General features: G+C 44.5%; 1 protein-coding gene across 3 annotated transcripts in view; it reads right to left on the reverse strand.

Annotated features, from left to right (window-relative positions):
* pdm3 (pou domain motif 3) overlaps window positions 1–20,961 on the reverse strand; it is a 134,160-nt gene that overhangs the window by 88,582 nt on the left and 24,617 nt on the right. For all 3 annotated transcript variants that reach the window (XM_065441323.1, XM_065441322.1, XM_065441324.2), the window contains exon 3: window positions 17,369–17,481. In XM_065441323.1, the coding sequence (XP_065297395.1) occupies window positions 17,369–17,481 (113 nt within the window). The remainder of the gene's footprint in view (window positions 1–17,368; window positions 17,482–20,961) is intronic.

The following is a 20,961-nucleotide window of genomic DNA, read 5'->3' on the forward strand; positions in this document are numbered from 1 at the left end:
TGAAAGAAATTTAAATCACGAAAATTATCCGAGTGCTCAAAAATAAAACAAAACAGAACGTTTTACTTCTACAGAAACTCTCTGGGCCTCCCGTTCCAATTGCTTACGTCTGACTCATACTTTGAGCCATACCCGAGGTGGTCGCGGTCCGAAAGCTACTCTGGCTACCGAGGAACAACAAAAGGGCTGACTTACTATCAGCTCCCCCAAGACGTTACCGTCCCCTGCCAATTTGTGTCCTGGCGCCCCGCTTTCATCACGAACTCAATTAATCGCGTTGCGACTCCGTATCACCTGGTCTCCTCTTGCCACCTTGTGCTTTTTCGCCCTACAGGCTGAGCTTCGAAAAGAACGACGGAACGACGAGGAACTTAACTGCCCCGTGCCCTTTCTCCATGTCCGTGCAGAACATGCTTCTCGGTCTCTCTTTGACCGATGGCTCGAATATGTTGGATGAGTCAACATCGTCAATGACGACCACACCTTTCTTTTCCTCACGCCCGTCGCCGTTTTTGGCTTCGCTACATTAGCCACCGCATTCTGATCTTTAGGGCGCTTCTTTCTGCGGCGCTTTCCCCTCGACCTCTCTTTCATGCCATCATCTCGCGCCTCGTGCTGGCCGTTACACATCTCGTCGGCCCGGATCGGTCTCTTACCCGCACAGTCTAATTGATCCTTAACTAAATCATTCCTCTCTTGGCTACCTAGACTGGCGGAGAGCCGCACCGATCCCTGAACAATGCAGTTGTTCTCTCGTGAGCTACGGAGCTCGCCATCCCGAGAACTACTCTCAACTGCATCGTCCAGCTGGCACTTCTCTTCGGCACACAGATCTGACTCGACATGGGTGCTCGTGTCTGTCAAGTCCGTAGTATTCTGTACCTCGCTAATGACCTTGCTACCATGAGATGCGACGCACACGCGCAGTAACTGTGCCGATTTGTTCGTAGCAGGCCTAGCTGTCTCTACAGTCCTCTGTTGGCACAGCACCTCGTCGCTACTCTCAACTGCATTGTCCAGCTGGCACTTCTCTTCGGCACACAGATCTGACTCGATATGGGTGCTCGTGTCTGTCAAGTCCGTAGTATTCTGTACCTCGCTAATGACCTTGCTACCATGAGATGCGACGCACACGCGCAGTAACTGTGCTGATTTGTTCGTAGCAGGCCTAGCTGTCTCTACAGTCCTCTGTTGGCACAGCCCTTCGTTGCTCTCACTCTGGCCTTTAATGGCCTCTGTTGCCACTAAGGCATTGTTAGCTGCTAGCACTTCGAGTTCACCTGTGAACGTGCTGCTACTCTCACAGGTACTACTACTTCTGTCGGCTTTCGACTGAAATCTGCTGTCTACTTCCTCCCACTTTCGCTGCGTCCAGCCTACAGATTTCTCAAGCCACTGTTGACTTTGCTCAATTAACTGCTCAAAACCTTGAATCTCATTGTTCAATGCAGCAACGTACTGCCTCGTTACTTCTGTTAGGCCTTCTTCCTGCGAAACCCCTTTCAGTTTCTGCCTAGCTTCTTCCTCTTTTTGCCTAAATTCATCTTGTTCTTGCCTAATTGCTTCCTGTTCCCGTTTCTTACTTAGAATTCGTTTGCCCATTTGTTCTATGAATTTCAAATCATTCTCACTTTCGAGAATTGTCTTACGAATTTCTGTTTCCGTAAAGTCCTCCTCTATGTCTACCTCGACCTCTTCCCACAACCACAACAGGTCAGCTCTCGTCAAACACATTAGGACCATGGTCGCTACTTTAAGCTTTGGCTCTGCTGTCACACAATACTTGCTGCGATACCCATGCAAATCAGAATACAATTGAAAGATCCCCAGCGAATCAAATAAAAAAACACAGAGAAATTGAAGCCTGGTAAATCTTACAGCCAAAACCAAACGCTTACCCACTGAAGCAGCACCATATCACCAGTCCTTCTCCGCCATATCCAGTCAGTTGCAAGAGGTGGTCAATCCCAAGTAGCTTCCAACTTGATCAGGATACCGGTCGGTCACCATGCGCCAACGTCCGTCAGCTGCCGTTGCTGTCTCCAAGTCGTAGGCCGATTTAGGAGCCGTAAGTGGATTCCACCGCAGTCAACCAGATATTGGAGTTGGAGCAGTCGTAGTCGTTGCGAGTACCTTGGGGCGACAGGACTAGGCGAGCAGGATTTATTTAAATTATTTAACTCTTAGACAAGACATACATCGACAGTATAGCGTGACTCCCATATGGAGCCTGCAAGACTAACATTCAGCAAACAGCTTACGAGCACGCAGCTCACGAGTACATTTCGAGCATGACAACGAGCACGCACTGGCAGCCGACAATCGCTGCTTATAAGCACTTGGTCCCCCCTTGATTCCAAGCGGACGGAAACGTTCGTCCAGTCATCGTTCGACGTCACCGTTCGACGTCACTGAAGATGACCCGCCCTTTTGGAGGTGGAGGAGGGCTCACATACACGTGCCGCACACACACACTGGTGTAAAGGTCCGGAGCCGACGTCAGAGGGGCTTTGTAGAACTCTGCTCCGTCCCGGGTGGCACGCCGGGTAGCACATTGTCTGTTGTCTCGAAAAGCTCATGGGGAGGTTCCGCCAATTACCTCCCCTCGAGAACTCCCCTGAGCTGACTCCGCACCACGTGGCTGCCGGTTGTCCGCAGTTCTCTGAAGTGCGTCCCATCCGGTTGGATTGGAACACGTGCAGCGGGCTGAAATAGCTGGCACGTTGTCACCCCGTACGGCCATTCCTAACAGTGCCAAGAGCCAACAGCTACGTTTTCATGGAGAGCTCATATGGGGACAACTTATGAACTGATGGGTTGATGGGCGGAATGGTTAATTTTGGGGTTTTCACTATAACGATCTTTCAGAAAACGAACAAGTTACTGCGGGTCTTCTGAAGTTTGTTATAATGAGATTTCACTGTATTTACAGTCAAACCCACTTATAACAATATTAAAGTGGCACAAAAATTCCGTTGTTATAACCAAGGTACCAAGGTGAATTCCCTGGAAATAATCAACGCTTCTCTGTCTGTGACTGCACCCTCTGGTTCGGCTGACGTTTTACGTGGTGTGACGAACCAGCTGTAGAAAATGATGAATAGGTGCAACGTTGCTGAAAATAGTTTGCGTCGGTCTAACCTTCTCTTTCTTGGCCTAGATGACGACTCCAATAAGAATTCGGCATTCTCAGAAGATAGGTAGTTAAATTTTGTTCCGATCACCTAGGCATTTCCGTAACAAGTTTGCAATTAGAGCGAGGGCAGATTTGCAACAGGCTGGGCAGATTTATCAAGGATAAACAAAGACCTGTCATTGCCAAGTTTACCTTTTTCAAGGACAAAGAAAAAATTTTGTCAAATGCACGTAAGCTTAAGGGATCTGCTTTTTACATATGTAAATATTTTTCTGTGAAGCTTCTGGAATACGCAAAGACCCAAAACCAAACCTTCAAGCTATCCGTGGATAAGCTTCACATTGATACTAATACCTATGTTTTTGCTAATTCTAACAATGCAGTTGTGTTGTCTATGAGATAGCATGAGGCTAACAAGTGCCCGCGTAAACAGAGTAATTTAAAATCGCCATCCTTATTTGTGTTTTTTACTAAAATTCGAAGTCTACTGCCCAAGAGGGCCGAGTTGTGTTCTTATTTAGGTGATAATGATGCTGATATATTAATACTCACGGAGACATGGCTCTATCCTGACATAGCTAATCAAGAACTATTCCCAGATAAGGACAACTATAACATATATCCGTGTGACCGCGTTGGTAAAAAAAGGAGCCGGCATGTTATTAGCAGTGAAAAATACAATCTTATCGTTTACCCTTGATACTAACCCTACAATAGAAATAACTTCGGCTGCATGCATTATATCTTAAGCTAAAATACTTTTAGAATCATGTTATCGCCCACCAGATGCGGATTCTTTTTCTAGGGAACTACGTGATAACATAGAGTGAGCTACACAGCTCCATTCAGCTGACATAATATACCTTTGTGGCGGTTTAAATAATCAGCTCATTGATTGGTTTTCCTGTCTATCACATGCCCCACCCCATCTGTTTTCTCAATTTAACTCTTGATTACAACTTAACACAAGTTGTCAACCAATTTACCGGTGGTACTAAAATATTGGACCTGTTTTTAACGACTGCACCAGAGACTACTGGTCCTATTTCTTACATAGAAGGATTTAGTGACCACAAACTCTTTAATTTCCAAATTATTCTACCTTTCACTTTTACAGGTTCAGCGACTAAAACTATTCAAGATTATAACCGTGATAATTACGATAGATTCAGCACCGAACAAAAAGCTTTTTATAACAAACTTTTTCTGTCGTTGTTTGTCTCATGGACCGTGAATGTGAATTGGGTTCTTTTTAAGTAAAAAATATTTGAATTAGTTCACAAGCATGTGCCGCTAATCTCTATATCCAACGATAAAACTAACCCTTGGTTTACTAAACAACTTAGAACATTATGAAATAAAAAGAAACGTTTCTACAATACTCAGGGTGTCTACCAAGTTGACATTTCCAAATTCCCTGAGTTTTCCAGGTTTTCCCTGAGTGCTGTTGCGAAATTCCCTGAGTGATGCAGAACCATGTTGTATGTCAAGTCGCGCTGAAACCATATCGCCCTATGCTGTCACTCTCTAGTAAGCATATGAAAAAAATTTAAAGAAAACCAACTTAATCCAATTTGAATACTAAGGAGGAGTGTTTATGTTATTCAAAAAAAGAATATAAGGGAGGGGTTATTAAAATGCACAGCAAATAAAATGTCTTCGAAAAAATTTTCAAATCGAGTTGGACATTCTCTAGTACAAATAAAAAGGAGATGCATACAGAAGCAAATATTTTTGAATATGAGCTATTTCTATCAACTGATAGCATGCTCAGTGTCATGCAACTGTTCTGACATACTCTCAGCTCGCGCAAGACGCCTCAGTGTTGTGTTTCACTGCTTTAAAGAGTTTATTTTGGTTTGGATGAGGGACACCTGCATCTCAGCATCAGCCAAGAATTTGTTTTTTGAGCGCAGGCTCCTTCAAAGAAGCGGTCGCATACTTAATTCCCCGTTCATTCCTCAGTGCGTCGATCCTTTCTGTTCTCGTCCTCCTTTCGCCGCACGTTCGCTCCACGGACCATTTGAAGAATACTCTTGGTCAATTTACAGTCAACGTCCAATTTTTCGGACCCCCTAGGGGCCGGTAAAGCTTCTGAAAAATCAGGCAGTCCGAAAAAATAAATTCATGTCTTTTACTGCCCTTAAGGGCTAAAATCGACACATGTACGTCTGAAAAAGCTCTGAATGCCTGCCAGTGCACTTATTAGGCATATCGGTGCTCCTACTGTGACAGGTGAGGGCGGGTGCACATGTGTAAAATTAAGGAATACATAGTGTCCCGCGACAATTGCCCCTTCCTACGCTTGTTACGCTTCACTGCGTTACACAACTGTAAAGAGGCGAAGCAGACTTTCGGGAAAGAGCATTATGCAATGCGCCGTGCTTTCCGAGCTTCGAAGACAAAATTATTGCTGTCAGCGGAGAAATGAAACACGGCACCGAACGACAAGAAGCTTACCAGCGAACGTCGAAGAGCTAGACCTAGCGTTGCCGCAGTGGTGGCTACGGCTGCCAGCGGATCTGCGTGCGAGAGCACCGGTTCAAGGCGGCGAGGTAATAAAAAAAGCAGCAGTGGTGGTTTTCATTAATGCCGTCTCGGACCTGCGATCACGCAAGACGTTTAGAAAATCGGACGGCGAAGAGTTTTTGCGTCTGAAATTTCAGACGTTATGATACATTGACTCTTTGGGGTACGTGGTGGTGCCGCGAAGCCGTCCGAGTTATCGGGAATCCGGAAAGTCGGTCGTTGACTGTACACTGGCAACTCCTCCAACCAACGACGATTCATTACGAGTCCTGTCTGTTTCTCGAGCCAGCATTACCGCGACTTTTGACCCACTAAAAAAATTACAGCTAATTTTCCCTGATAGAAGCACAAATTCCCTGAGTTTTCCCTGAGTTTTTCCAGACTACTCAAAATCCCTGAGAATTCCCGGTTTTCCCGGTTTTCCCGGTTGGTAGACACCCTGATACTGCAAAACGTAAGAATGCTGCCTTCTACTGGGATAAGTACAAGGGCTGCTTACAAGTTAACTGCAAAGCATTAGGCGCAACTCAGAAGTAATATTATTCGCAGGACTTGCCCTCACTTATTAGAAATAATTCCACAGAATTCTGGCAAATAATTTCTCCCCATAATAGGTCTACCAATCGCATTACAATACACGATTCAAAACAATCTTCGTTTTCTGATGATTCTGTGGTTGCTTTCAATGCATATTTCGCATCTGTTTTTACACAAGAGGATTGTTCCAATGTGCCCTTTGTTCCTGAACAGCCCTTCCCTTTCATGGCTCCAATCGCCATCAGTGCCAAAGGTATTGCAAACCTCATCATGAACCTTAAAGTTTCTACTTCATCTGGCATTGGTCACATCAACTCTTCAATACTGAAGAATACTACTGATATTTCCAGTCATTTTCTGTGTATATTTAAATCAGGTGACAAGCACTCGCCCTGGAATTATCGACCTATTTCACTAACATGCATATGCTGCAAATTAATTGAACATATTATAGCTTCTCATATCTATGGTCACCTTGAATCAAATAACTTTTTTTTTCTCTAATCAGCATGGCTTCAGAAAAGGCTACTCAGTGACACTCAGTTATTTGAATTCACGATTTACGTTCACTTTAACATGAACTGTAACAATCAAATTGATTGCCTCTTTCTTTATCCCGTGAAGGGGTTTGACACTGTACCTCATTGCCATTTCATTTCCAAATTGTCTGCCTTTTGTATTGATTCATTAACACTCTCTTGGCTATGTAAGTGCTTGTCTTCACGTCAGCAATTTACAGTGGTCAACAACATTTTGTCTAACCTTGGCGACGTCACATCCAGTGTCCGCCAAGGCAGTGCGCTATGTCCATTATTCTTTTTAATATACATCAACGACTTGCCCGCTAACCTTTCATTCTCAGTTAGGTTGTTCGCTGACTGCGTCGTCTACCACAATATTGAATGTTTCGATGATCGTCTTACTCTCCAAAATGATCTTGAACTAACCTATAGATGGTGCGCAACTTGGCAGATGCCACCTAACGCCTCCAAATGTAAGTTAATCTCGTTTAGTTGAAAGCGCACTAACTTAGTGTTCCACTGTTCAATTAAGAATACTGTAATTCTGGCTGCTCCATCCTAAAAATTTCCCGGCGTTTATCTTTCATCGGACTTATACTGGACAACACATGTAGCAACTGTCTCATCCAAAGCATCTCAATCTCTAGGCTACCTGTGTAAAAACTTGCATCGCGCCTTCTAATGTACAAAAACTAGCATATCTTACTTATGTTCATCCACAACTAGAATACGCTTCATCCACGTGGTCCCCATATCCAGATTATCTAGTCCGTATGTTGGAAGCCATTCAGAATAGGGCAGCCAGATTTATCTCTGGCAACAACAATCATTCGAGCATTAGCCGACTAAAACAAGGCCTTGCATTTCAGTCATTAGACGATCGCCGTGTCATTGCTCTTTTAGGTCTGTTTCACAGGTACATTTATAGTAATTACTTTCCCTGTTTGCCGCTTCATGGTCCTGTGCGCACATCTCATCACATTCACAATGCACTTTGTTTCATGAGCATTCATGGTCAAATGCACACATTTAATTCATCCCCACTACCAAAAGCTATTGCACATTAAAACAGTCTCTCGGATCACATTGCATCCATCTCCAATCGTGAGACATTCCGTGATAACCAGAAATCGTTGCGTACTAATATTGCATAACGATATTGCCCTTTGCTATTTTTTTTCTCATGTAATTACTGTTGCCCCCCTTACTCAATGCCCTTCAATGGGCCTGTGGGGTAATGTGAATAAATAAATAAAAATATATCTGGGTTCGACTGTAACAGCATGTTCACGCAATACGCTTCCCAGGATATAGGTTCCTTTCTTGTGGGCCCCTGGAAAACATATTAGATGATTTCTACAGAATGTCAGTAAGTGAAAGGGAAAACTGAACATGACAATATCTAAAGGCACAGAAAAGAGCCTTCATATACATAAAGAAGGACACATTCACTATACAATTACTAATTCATCATCAGCATTGAAGTGACAATAAAGGCAACTGTACCCAAGCATTCAGGCAGATCACTCGGTAGTACTTTGGCGATTTAGATAAAACAGCTAATCAGATGGTGTTAAACAACCCGAAGCAAGATGCAGACTATGAGAGACATCGTAATGGAGCACTTCGGTTTAATATTGGCCACTTGGCTTTCTTCTACATCCACACAAGGCTTGGTGCATTGGCATTCTGCTCCCAAGCCAACATGGCTGACACAGGAGGAGGTAGAACCTGTCGCCTGATGCTTAGCAAATACTATACACCATAGCCACTGCAATGAGTTCCTCAGCATCCTGGCTCTTCTTGCATGCTGCCTTCTCAATTACACTAAGTACCAGCAACTCCCCTTACAATGCTAGCGACTGCCGACCTATGGCCTCCCAGAAAAATAGAGTTCAATGCATTAACTCAAGCTGTCATGTTTCCCTGCATTTGTGGCTCCGGGCCAACTGCTTACATTCTGCACTGCATAATATTGTTGACTATGAAAGTGCAAGAAAGTGTGAATATGAGAACAGAGAAGCAACACTGCATTGTGCAATGATGCTTGCTCTATAATGCAACATTTTCGTTCCTGTTTGGGTTGTCTTTTATTTGCAAGTAGGAAAACAAAGATAACAAGAAAACACTATGGTGGTTGCTTGGGGTAGTTAGTAATTCATGATAAAAACGGCATACACTGCACTGGCATCCAACAATATTTTATTGCATTATCATGTGTACTGTACAAGGGGGGAATGTACAGAAAATGAAAGGCAGTCACAAGGGGTGTTCTAACAGCAAGTCGCTGCACTAAGAACATGGTCACTAGAAAAAAAAAACAAAAAACAAATATTACTATTTCAATCTGTTGAGATACATGACTTCACTGGGAGTCAGTGCGATAGAGGGGGCACTAACGCAGACACTGCCTAGTTTTCTGATGAGATCAGCTTGTATAATTTCCCACGTGAGCTGTGTCTCACTAAAACTTCCATATCTTCAAAGAGGGACACGCAGCCACAGTCCTGGCAATGGATGCCCAAGTGGCCTTGAACAGTGTTATGGACATTGTTATAGTGCTCTCTTAAACGATCGTTTAAGCACCTGCCTGTCTGTCCAACATGTTTATTGCCACAAAACAGGGGAATCCGGTAAACCACATTTGTTGTGCATGTCATAAACCAGTTTCTGTGCCCAACTGAGCAATAACTCTGACGTGATTTAGGCACATTTACATGTTTACAGAGCCTTACCAGCTTTTCCCGGGCTGAGAAAATGACTGTGATTCCTGCACGCTGCCCAATCTTTTTTAGCCTATGGGAGACATCATGCACATACAGTAGCACTGCAAACATGCATCTTTAAACCGGCTGGCTTCTTGATTGAGTGGGCTCATCTCATTTTGTGCACCTCAGAAGCTGTTCCACTATGGCTGAAATTAGTAAGGCCAAAGGGTAGCTAGCCCAAGAAAGGCGATCAACCTGTGCAGCAAGTCTATGTTGCATCTCGTGTGAGCAAGATTTATTGAGGCTGTTAACGAGGCATAGCTTTATATAATAATACCTCATTTAACGAGCTTTGAGTGTGCAGAGTTAAAGGGAAAGAGTGGCTTCTTACTCCTCGGTTCAAAGCACCAGCACACATGTTTGTTCGCAAGGCACAGCCTGAGATCTGGGAAGTGCAAGAAACTATCAATGGGGACCTCATGCCTAAGTCCCAGAGGCTGCAGCACTTTTTTAAAGATCTCTAAGACTCCCAAAGCAGTAGCCTCAAAGGCGTGATCAGTGCGATCAATAAATACCAGGTAGTCGTCCACAAACCTGCACACTTTGACAACAGGAGACGTGTCTAGATGTCCTTGACTATTGTGATCATGATGAGTTAGATAAATATCACTTAGTGCCGGTGCCAGGTATGATCCTATACAAACACCCTTACTTTGAATGTAATTTCGTTCATTCATTCAGTTGATTTGAAATAGAAGGTCAGTAATTTAAGAAATCTGCTAACAGAAACACCTGCCGCATTCTGAATGTCAACTGATCCAAAGTCATCAATGCATTCTTCAACAAGCAGTAGCAACTTGTCATGCGGAAGTGAATAGCACAGACTTTAACATTGATCGAAAACATTTTGACTCCCTTTTCATTCTCCCTTAAAAAACTAATAAATTCACCAGAATCTCTAACAAGGAAACGACTGTCGATGACTAGAAGGTTTAGTTTACCTTGCAAAAACAAGGCAACAGCTTTTTCCGAAGTTGATGCTTCAGTTACAACAACTTGTAGAAGGCAGGCAATCTCATGCGTTTTAGCTAAAAAAATATCTAGGCTTAGCTTTTTAGTTTTTTCTATCACTTTTGCTCTCTTTTCAAGGCTAAGAGATTTGTGTAGCTTTTTTGCTTTCAATTTCACGTTTGCAAGGGAAATACTGTTATCACGTTTAAAAACTAAATCGATGGCAAGGGTGGCCTTCGAATTGAAGTCACCCTCTGCGGGTTATCGCAGACTGCCCTCTGCGGGTTATCGTAACTGAAGCAGCGACTTGGCAGAAAGCTGTTGGCTTGTTTTTGCAAGATAAACTAAACCTTCTAATCATTGACGATCCTTCTTTTGTTATGGATTCTGGTGAAGTTATTAGTTTTTTAAGAGAGAATGAAAAGGGAGTCAAAATGTTCTCGATCAACGTTAAAGATCTGTACTGTTCACATCCGCATGACAAGTTGCTACTGTTTATTGAAGAATGCATTGATGACTTTGGATCAGTTGGCTTTCTTGAATTCCTGACATTTTATTTGAAATGAACTTTCACCTCATGGAATGAACAAAATTACATTTAAAGTAATGGTGTTTGTATAGCAATGTGTTCAATGGGGCTGGTTGGTTCATCTTTAGAATAAAAACAGGAACAGCGCAACACAGGACGAGCGAGTAAAGAGCACAGGACAGAGCGCTGTTTGTATAGGGTCACACCTCCTGTTTGTGTAGGATCATGCCTGGCAACGGCACTAAGTGATATTTACCTAGCTCATCGTGATTGTAATATTCAAGGTCACCATGACTTGCGTCTAGGTGACCCGGCAATGAACGCTTGCCCCTCGGCGTCTAAAAATTTGACTCCCACAGGCTACCCGGTCCTATCAGAAAAACTCTGCCTGGCAAAAATCGCCGTCGGAAGTGGCGGAAGTGCCTCACATGCTCACCAGGCATCGCAACGATTGATCTCCCTCCGACTTCCGGCAGCTGGTTGGTTTTTGTGTATTTTTGGTTTTCCATCAGAGCATCCATCGTGCGACTGCACTGAAGCAACGAAATACAGGAGTTTGGGCTAGCTTGGCCGCGCACTTTTAGGCTCCCTGCCCGTGAAAGGGACACTGTTGATCATTACAGAGGGATATTGAGTGTTTAAGAGTACATATTTATGTAAACTTATTTTTTCTCTATAAATTTCGCTCACGAAACAGATAATAATTATAAATGCGGTGCAGTTTTCTTACCAACCCGATCGAAGGTTCCATGGCACAAAATAGTGTGTACGTTGTACTGCTTTCCTTAGTCTTGTCTTATTTGTGTGTGTGGTGCCACCCATATGGGTTCAGGTATAGGGGACGAAACGGTTTCTCGTTCATGGTGCCCGAAGTTGTTCGTTTTAGTCTTTTTCGCTGTCGGCAAGCGTGCTCGCAAAGTTTGGTTTTTGTGCTTCTTCAGTCACAAATTACCCCTGCTCTACAACAACCATAAGTCCCTTCTGCTCGAGTGCTTTGAGGGAAAAGAGCGACCATCGACTACAGTTAGAAGCCGGCCATGCCTGGTCTTCTGGCTGTTTGCATCTGTGTGAGCCCCGGCGGCGCACGGAACGCCTAGGGCATCGAGAACGAGAGCCACTGACAGGCCCATTTCACCCCAAATACTGATAATTCTATACTCTCCTGCAGCAGTACTAAGCGCTTGTTGTTGGAGGAGGCTTTAAAACAGGAACAGAAACTGAAGTAACCATGAATAACCACAATGTGTTTTTACACAAGGTAAACTAAAGTCACTGTTGGAGAACCTCAATACCTTTTGCAACACGTGCGCTCTGTGGTGCCACCGCTCAACGTAGCCAGACAGAGCAAAGCCAGCCCGCTAAAACGCTTGCAGCTCAATGAAATGTGCGGAAATCATTTGTAAGCGCCTCTATGAAACCTTTTTCCAAGTTGTTTAGTCATTAACAACAAATAATACAATAAAAAGCATATTTAAATTTTTTTTTCTTATCCAAAAACACATTCCTAGAGTTTGACAACACTGACAAATATGCGGCTAGCGCAGTGGTGTCCACCTGTTTTTCAATGAATGTAAGCAATGCCAGAGAACCATCGGCATGGCCCATCGCGTATATCTGTGCCGGGGGAAGTTCGCCACGAAAGTACGCTCCATGTATCCCGGACTTTACACATGAGGTCCCCTTTGATAATTTCTTGCGCTTCCTAGATGTCAGGCTGTGCCTTGCGAACAAGCAAGTGTGCTGGTGCTTCGAACCGAGAAGTAAGAAGCCGCTCCTTCCCTTTAACTCTCCAAACTCAAAGCTCGTTAAACGAGGTATCATAAAGTTATGCCTCGTTAACAGCCTCAATAAATCTTGCTCACACGAGATGCAACATAGACTTGCTGCACAGGTTGATCGCCTTTCTTGGGCTAGCTACCCTTTGGCCTTACTAATTTCAGCCATAGTGGAACAGCTTCTGACGCGCACAAAACGAGATGAGCCCACTCAATCAAGGAACCAGCCGGTTGAAAGATGCATGTTTGCAGTGCTACTGTATGTGCATGATGTCTCCCATAGGCTAAAAAAGATTGGGCAGCGTGCAGGAATCACAGTCATTTTCTCAGCCCGGGAAAAGCTGGTAAGGCTCTGTAAACATGTAAATGTGCCTAAATCACGTCAGAGTTGTTGCTCTGTCGGGCACAGAAAACATTTTGTGACATGCGCAATGAATGTGGTTTACCGAATTCCCCCGTTTTACGGCAGTAAATATGTTGGACAGACAGGCAGGTGCTTAAACGAGAGCACTATAACAATGTCTATAACACTGTTCAAGGCCACTTGGGCATCCATTGCCAGGACTGTGGCTGTGTGTCCCTCTTTGACGATACGGAAGTTTTAGAGAGACACAGCTCACATGGCAAATTATAGAAGCTGATCTTATCAATAAACTGGGTAGTGTCTGCATTAGTGCCCCCTCTATCGCAATGACCCCTAGTGAAATCATGCATCTCAACAATATAAATAGTAATGTTTGTTTTTTTCAAGTGACCATGTTCTTAGTACAGTAGAATCTCGATGATACGATCACGGCTAATACGAAATTCCGGATGATACGAATTTTGCTGTAGTCCCGGCCGAGCCACATTACTTTGCCACGTGCTAGAGAATGGTTGTTATGAGTCAATTTTCTACCTGCGTCGGTTGATACGAAAATTACAGAAGACACTTTGGAAATTCTAAAGTGGTGTGCTTGGCGAAAGCCAGACGGTGCTGCCGTCTCTGCTACAATTCATTGGCTTTGGTGTTCGGAGATATCACCTGTCGCTGCTGCCGCTTTCGTTCTGCTTCCCTGCCTTTGGTACCCGGCGATGTAACCAGTCGCTGTTGGCATTTCCGTTCTGCCTCCCTTGCTTTCGCATCTGGTGACATGTTCAGTCGTCTCATGCACATTCACTCCTTCTTCTTCTGCCGTTTGGTGTTGGGGGAATCCGGTGTCCACTGCCGCTTCCCCAAACTGCTTGGCGTGCACTGGGCCACTTCAGAACCATGCGTCTCAGTCACTTGACTCCAACGAGACGTCTGGCGAAGAAGTCGCAGTGCAGCTGCCACCATCGAGGCATGCGCGCGTTCATTCTACCGCTACTGTGTGACGTCACGGTTCCTATGCGCAGCTGCGCCCCCAACCGGCGCGCCGGTTGCTAAGGAGGGGAGGAGGTTGCACCGCTGCGCGGAGGAGAGGCCACAGTTGGCACGATTCCAGCGCACGGACGGACGCGACCGCGAGTATGAGCCGTTAAAGGCCTTCGCCTTAATAAACGCCACCCCACCGACGGCTGCAAAAGAGAACAGCACGCAGTCACGCGATTTCTCCCTTTCTCTTTTGGTGCGGAGGCGCGGACGCGGCGCCGAACAGCGCGGAGGCTGCGACTGGGCGCGAAGAGGTTGAAGTTTAGTTTGAAGCGGTGGTGCTTTTGTTGCTTTTGTGCTTTTCCTCCTTTTCCACGTGCCATTGGACGGAGTAGCTGCTGTGCTTCGGGACGCGCTTTTTGTGTTAGACATGGACGACGGCGAAGGACCACCACCGGCGGCTGAAACGCTGCACGCACTCGAAGTTATGAGACGTGCTATGGCCACGGATGAAATCAGCGACGACACGTGCGTGCGTTTTTATGGATTTGAACAAAGTCTGCTAAGTGACCTGACAAAGAAAAAAGAAGCAGAAGGACATTAGAGACCTTTTCTTCAAGAAGTAAATGCTTTTTATGTACGTGTGTCAGAGTGAGTTCACCTCCGACTCTTTAATTTAGGTAGGTTTAATTGTTTCAATGATACGAATTTCGTCTAATACAAATATTTTTCGTGACCCCATGAGATTCCTATAATCGAGATTCCACAGTGACTTGCTGTTAGAACACCCCTTGTGACTGCCTTGCATTTTCTGCGCGTGCCCCCTCTTGTATATACAGTAGAACCCCGCTGTTACGTTCCTCACTGCTGCGTTTTCTCGGCTGCTACGTCGTTTTCATCCGGTCCCGGGATAGCTTCCATAGGATCCAATGTATAAGGAACCCCGCTGCTATGTAGTAGCTGCGAAAACGTTCCCGCATGATGCGTCGCAACCCAAACCCGCCTGGGCTAAAGTAGGCAACGCGCTTCAACCGCCATTTTGACTTTTGACGAGTTTTGACCGGGCTTGGCTGGGCTTGGCTATGGAACCGGCTGCAAGAAACCGCATGCCAGTTCGAGAGGCCGCCACTAGGTGGCCATTCGTGAAAAATGCTCTCACTATTATTACTGTGATTACGGTCCCCGCACGGACGGGTCGACTCGAAAGGAAACTCAGGAGAGGCCCTGACGTCACTCTTTGTGAAGCTATAGCTAAAAGGAAGCCAGAAGTTGGCGTTGCTCATGGCATTGCTCCACCTATCGGGCCAGCTCTCCTCTCTTGTTTACATTTCTCGCGAAACCACGCCGCGCTGCGCGCAACCGGGCTGCTTGGACATGCGCGCTCCGCAGCAATACTAAACAATTGTTAGCACGTTAGCATGATTACGCCAAAGAGGGCAAAATTTCCAGCGGATATTCCTTCGTCCGTTGCCATTGCCGTGGTGTGGTGATGACGAGGAGCGCGTGCCGCATGATGCCGGGGAGTTGCAAAATCCTAGCTTTGGAGAAGCTGTCGAGGCTCTGGACCTCCTCAGCAGGTACGTCGCACCTCACAGCGACGCTAACAGCAATGCGGCCTTCCAGGCTATTGAGAAACGTGTGGTGATTTCTAGCGAGCGAAAGAAACGGCAAGCCCCCATTCTTGACTTTTTTTCAGTTCTAAGCGCACTCTGTGGAAATAAACAGTCTATAGTTGAAGCTGCACTTTTTTCATTCATTTTCGGAGCTTTCCTCACTGTTGCGTTTTCCCGGCTGTTACGTTTTTTTTCCTCAGTCTGGTGAAAAACGTATGAACAAGGTTCCACTGTATACACATGATGTGGCAACACAATAAAATATTGTTGGATGCCAGCACAGTGTATGTCGTCTCTCACAGTCGTTGTCCTTGGTGCTGTACATCATTCTTAACAAGAAAACAGAAGCGAAAATACTGCAGTATAGGGCGAGCATCATCACACAGTGCGGGGAAAGTGGATGTGCACACCTGTCAATGGTGATGACTGGCTGACAGCGCGCACTGTACCTTTAGTTATGCTTCGGCCACGTTTTTTGCTGTTCACGTTTCATTTGACACCAATAGCACCTTACATATTAGAAAATAGAGCATGAAGTATCAGACGAGGACTTGTAAGACGACACAAGCGGTCTTTCGCAACCGATTTCCATTACAGAAAGTAAGAACATACAGGCTTAGCAAGTCAGATTTTTTAACCTATATTTCCCAATATGAATGTGATCTAACTTGCAGTTTTTCTCCAATGTGTGCCTCAACCTCGTCTAGATTTCGAAACACACCAGTTCTCAGCTCTAAAATTCCAACAGGACATTTAAGCAAGAGAAAGTTAAGATCTCATGTCATGTGTAGTTGCACCAGAAAAGCCTGTTGGCACAACACTTGTAGAAAGGACGCTTGACTCTCTCACGTACCCCAACGCTCTTTTCCCTCCCAACAACTCTCACGTCGCTGTCACCATCCTATGCGAACTCGTTTTACCGCCATCTTGTGATGACAAGATTTGATGATGCTGGCTCTAACAGTAGGCCACTGATAACGGTGAGAATGTGATTTCGGTTTCACACCTGACTGTAACACGCAGACAATTTTCTGTCCAATTATCTAAGAAGAACCGCATGCAATAGCCTGGCAAATACTAATTTATAATCATTGCTTCTGAACTGTCACTTTAACTTCGAAATCTGCCAAAGGCATGCCGAAGATCAGCATTTTCACAAGAGATAATGTATCTTTGATGCATTCACTGAGCCGAAACACCTCCGAGACAGACGCTTCGGCCAATAGGGTCACCACTAAGGTCACCATTGGGGTAAGTTGCATGCATTCTGACTAGGCACATTTGGATTAACCGGTGAGGACTAATTTCAGAATCGAATCAGCAGGGTGTGGCTTTGTGCCAGTTGGTTCTGTGTTATTACAACCAGCACGTAAAGGGAGACACACAAAAAGAAGACGAGGACAGCTGCCATCATCATCACGTTTTTGTGTTTGTTTTTCATTACACACTGAACATAATAATTAATTACTGAAATAATGAAAGTGTTGGCCTACAGAAATGTATGGGTGCAAGCTGGAATTTCAGAGTTTCAATTAGGTACCCAAGTCTGGGCCAGCCCTTGCATTAGTACACGGCTCCAATTTCAAGTCTCTGACACCAGAAAAAGGGGCCAACTCATGTCGGTGTATGATAACTATAGGCAGAGAGTGAAGAAACAGTGAGGCATGCTCACTGACCACAGATGTATTTGGTGGTGCGATGCCAGCAACACTGAAGATTGATGGTTGCCCTCCTGCTGTGCCCACGAGTGTGGCTCCCATGGTTGTCTTGATAAACTGCAATCCATTCGCTGCAGGATGCAATGAGGAAAGGTGAAAAAAAAAAGTAACTATTCAATGTTCCACATACATAGCCATGCAACAGCTCCATACTTATGCTCCATTGCAGTGCTTGCGCATAAATCGCAAGTGAACTGGGACAAATAAAGAAAAAGTAACAGAAAATGCAGCACATGCCCGTCTAGTACTGATAACTTAATGAGAAAGTCACTAAATTTAACAAGTTTTCATCACTTTAACGACCACTACCCCCTTTCTTTTGAAGCCTTAGCAACTTTTTTAATGACATGAAAACTAACCAGCAATTGTCTTGTAAAAGTTCTCAAGGAACTTTGGCTAAGTTCAATGCCTTGTCCACATTTGACCTAGGTTTATACATGCACATACTTTTCTTGCTACTTCTAAAAATATACCAAGAAGCTTATCGGTCAGCCAACTGTACGCATCAAAGGTGCTTTTCTAGGCAAGGCATAACTTTGAGATCTGATACTGTACGTTAGGAAATCAAGGGTTTTTTGCTTTTTCAAGTTCCAACCATTGACTTGAAATCAAAGAAGGCAGTTTAAACGTATAGCTTAAAAAATAATACGAAAGGCATCTAGGTACAATAAAAACATAAAAAGGCAAATTCCAAACAAGTCATCACCATCATCATTACTTACTGACTTTTTACTAAAAATGTGTTTTGGGGCGTGACCTCGCGATAGTGTGCAAAAAAAAAAAGAAAGAAAGCTACGAACGCTGGGCCCATCACATCTGCTCTATCCTATCTTTCTGAATTTTTATTTGCCCTGTTTGCTCAGAATACATCCAGTTGCTCGCTATGATAAAAAACTTGGACCCTGTTCAGAGGCTCTGAGCTTCTTTCTAAATCTTTCATTAAACCTCAGATGATGAATGCATCTGTTTCAGTGCCCCCCATATGCCCTTCTGTTCTCTCTTGTCTATCCCTTTTCTTTTTTGCTTGGCTCCATTCAAAATCAAAAAAGCATCGCGCTATCTAAGACCATGTGGAGGCTAGAACATTAATTGTATTCACAGCGATAGGTTTCTTGACAAGGCAGCTGTTAGGATACACTACTGCTTCCATCTTGCTTTCTGCAGCATATAACACACCTTCCCCTTTTGTAAAGGGTGCAGACACACAAGAGATACTCTGTTTTCCTGACTCTTGTGCGCACACATGAGTTGCGGGAGAAATATCTAGGGGCTGCATCTAGGTACTATGAAGGATGCATTTTACTCCAGTTGTCCCTAGCCGAGCTGCACTATGCAACTGCGCTCTCTATCCTCTTGTATTTCGTGGTGTAGCATTCACAGCACTATGCTCGTGATCGGGAGGTTTGTAGAAGAAATCACAAGCTTTACAGACTTCTCTTATCTTTTTATAATCTGTAATATATTATACTGTTTCCCCCTTTTACTTCTCCAGTAGTTGTTTCCCTACGCTTCACCACCATGCCTGACATGCAGGCCATGGCGTGGCCAGCACTGGCACACTGATATATGTATCTTGAGTTCCGTTCTTCAATCTTGTGAACACAAATTATGTATGTGATCTCATAAGATGTCCCGATTCCTGCCACAGCCTATATAAAGGCTAGAACAGTATGTTCAAATAAACAAGTCAACAAATAAATAAATAAATTGCAGTCACAAATACAGGCACCAGCAGAAGATGAAGTAGAAGACGGTGGTGGTTGTTGGTGCTCGCGCTCATTCCGCTCAGCTGTTGCCTGTTTCTGTGCATTCATATAAAACACCGAGCGCATCTAACCCAAAGCGTGTACTATGAATTGATGGAGCATGCTGGTTCCATTTTTCATCCTGGAACTCCATACCCGGACTCTGCCTCCAGCCTTGGCAATGCCTGCCGATGTGCCACAGCAAGATGCTACCGCATCACCGGTGGGTTGCCTGCTCCAGAGCACTAAGACAGTGAGGCCCTGTCATTTTCAACGGCACCGACGAGCACGATGTTTAGGACTGACTCACTTTGTATGAATGAGTAAGCACCCACAATAAGTGGAATGACAGCGACAAACTCAGCAATGTCCACTTTTACCTGGCGGGTGTGGCTCAGCTGTGGCTCCACAACCACGAAGCTGGTATTTCCAACTGTATTTTGCTAAAATAGCAGCTTGGGCTTGTTGGTTTTCCATCCTTGTGTTAACAGTGCAAAACGTTGACGGGACACGAGACGAGAAGTCTACACCACAAGCGCTGACTTTGTTGAAAGTCAGTGCTTGTGGTGTCGTCTTCTCGTCTTGTGTCCCATCTACATTTTGCGCTGTTAACACTAGGATTTCCAACTGGTCATCCTTTAAGACTGCTTCGCGGAAGTCTTTGGCCCACCCGCTGTTTGCAAGCTCCACACAGAACAGCGCTTACGCAGTTGCGCCCAGCAATCCGGCAAGAACTTCACATCCTACATTGAGGATAATGTCAACATCTGCTATCGCATCAACCCTGCTATGTCCAAAACGGATAAAATCAGACACATCATGAAGGGGATCGAGGATGACGCCTTGATAGTAGCTGTTTAGGGTTAGATGCACTCGGTGTTTTATATGAATGCACAGAAACAGGCAACAGCCGAGCGGAACGAGCACCAACAACCATTCTCTCCTTCTTCGTCTTCTGCTGGCGCCCGTATTTGTCACTACAAAATAAATAAATAAAAAAATACAGATTAGCGTTAAATCAGCCATAAAATTGATGTTCTTCATAAAGTGAAATGAAATTAAAAGGTGGGGAGTGTGAGTTCAACTCCCATAAATAATAAAGTTCTGTTTTCTTACACTTTCATTTCCCATCTGAAGAATATGACATTTATTGAAAATTTTGCCTTTATGTATGTTTGATTCTACAACTCAATAAATAAAATATCAATAACGGTAAGTTTACACAATACAATGCTTTTGTTAGCGTCCTTGTCTGTTGGCTTCACATGGGTGTTACTAAAAATTGAGAGCTTAGTTTTCTCTCACTGTTTGCGCAAGGTGATGCTATTTAGACTTAATGCTAAAACATGTGAAGCCTTTCAGGTATTCCGAGTTCACAGTTAAGAACAGGCAGCACAACATTGTACAGGAAGAACTGCTCCCTGCAGTTTGCCACTGTTTGAGCAAGTGAGGAACGTTCACCATTCACTTATAATTTGGCTTGCAGTTACTGGTGTGCAACAGTGGAAAAGAGTCTCACTTTCCTTGTCCACTGTCTGTTGCCACACAGACGGACAGCTCCCACATGGTAAAACCTGTGATTGCAGAAAGCCACAGACTTCTTGCCATGCAGCACACTAGGCTCCATTCGTATACGACCCCATGCTATTGCCTAATCATGTTTTGCTTGCTTCGCAATCAACAGCAATTATACTGTTTATACATATTGTCACGTACGAGTTTGTGCCTCTGTGGACAAAAAGACGTTGGGAGGTGAAGAGGAGGTTGGAGTGTCTCGAGGATTGGTAGATGGTGTTACCCTGGCTA

The sequence above is a fragment of the Dermacentor albipictus genome, chromosome 1 (genome assembly GCF_038994185.2).
Source record: "Dermacentor albipictus isolate Rhodes 1998 colony chromosome 1, USDA_Dalb.pri_finalv2, whole genome shotgun sequence".
Lineage (NCBI taxonomy): Eukaryota > Metazoa > Arthropoda > Arachnida > Ixodida > Ixodidae > Dermacentor > Dermacentor albipictus.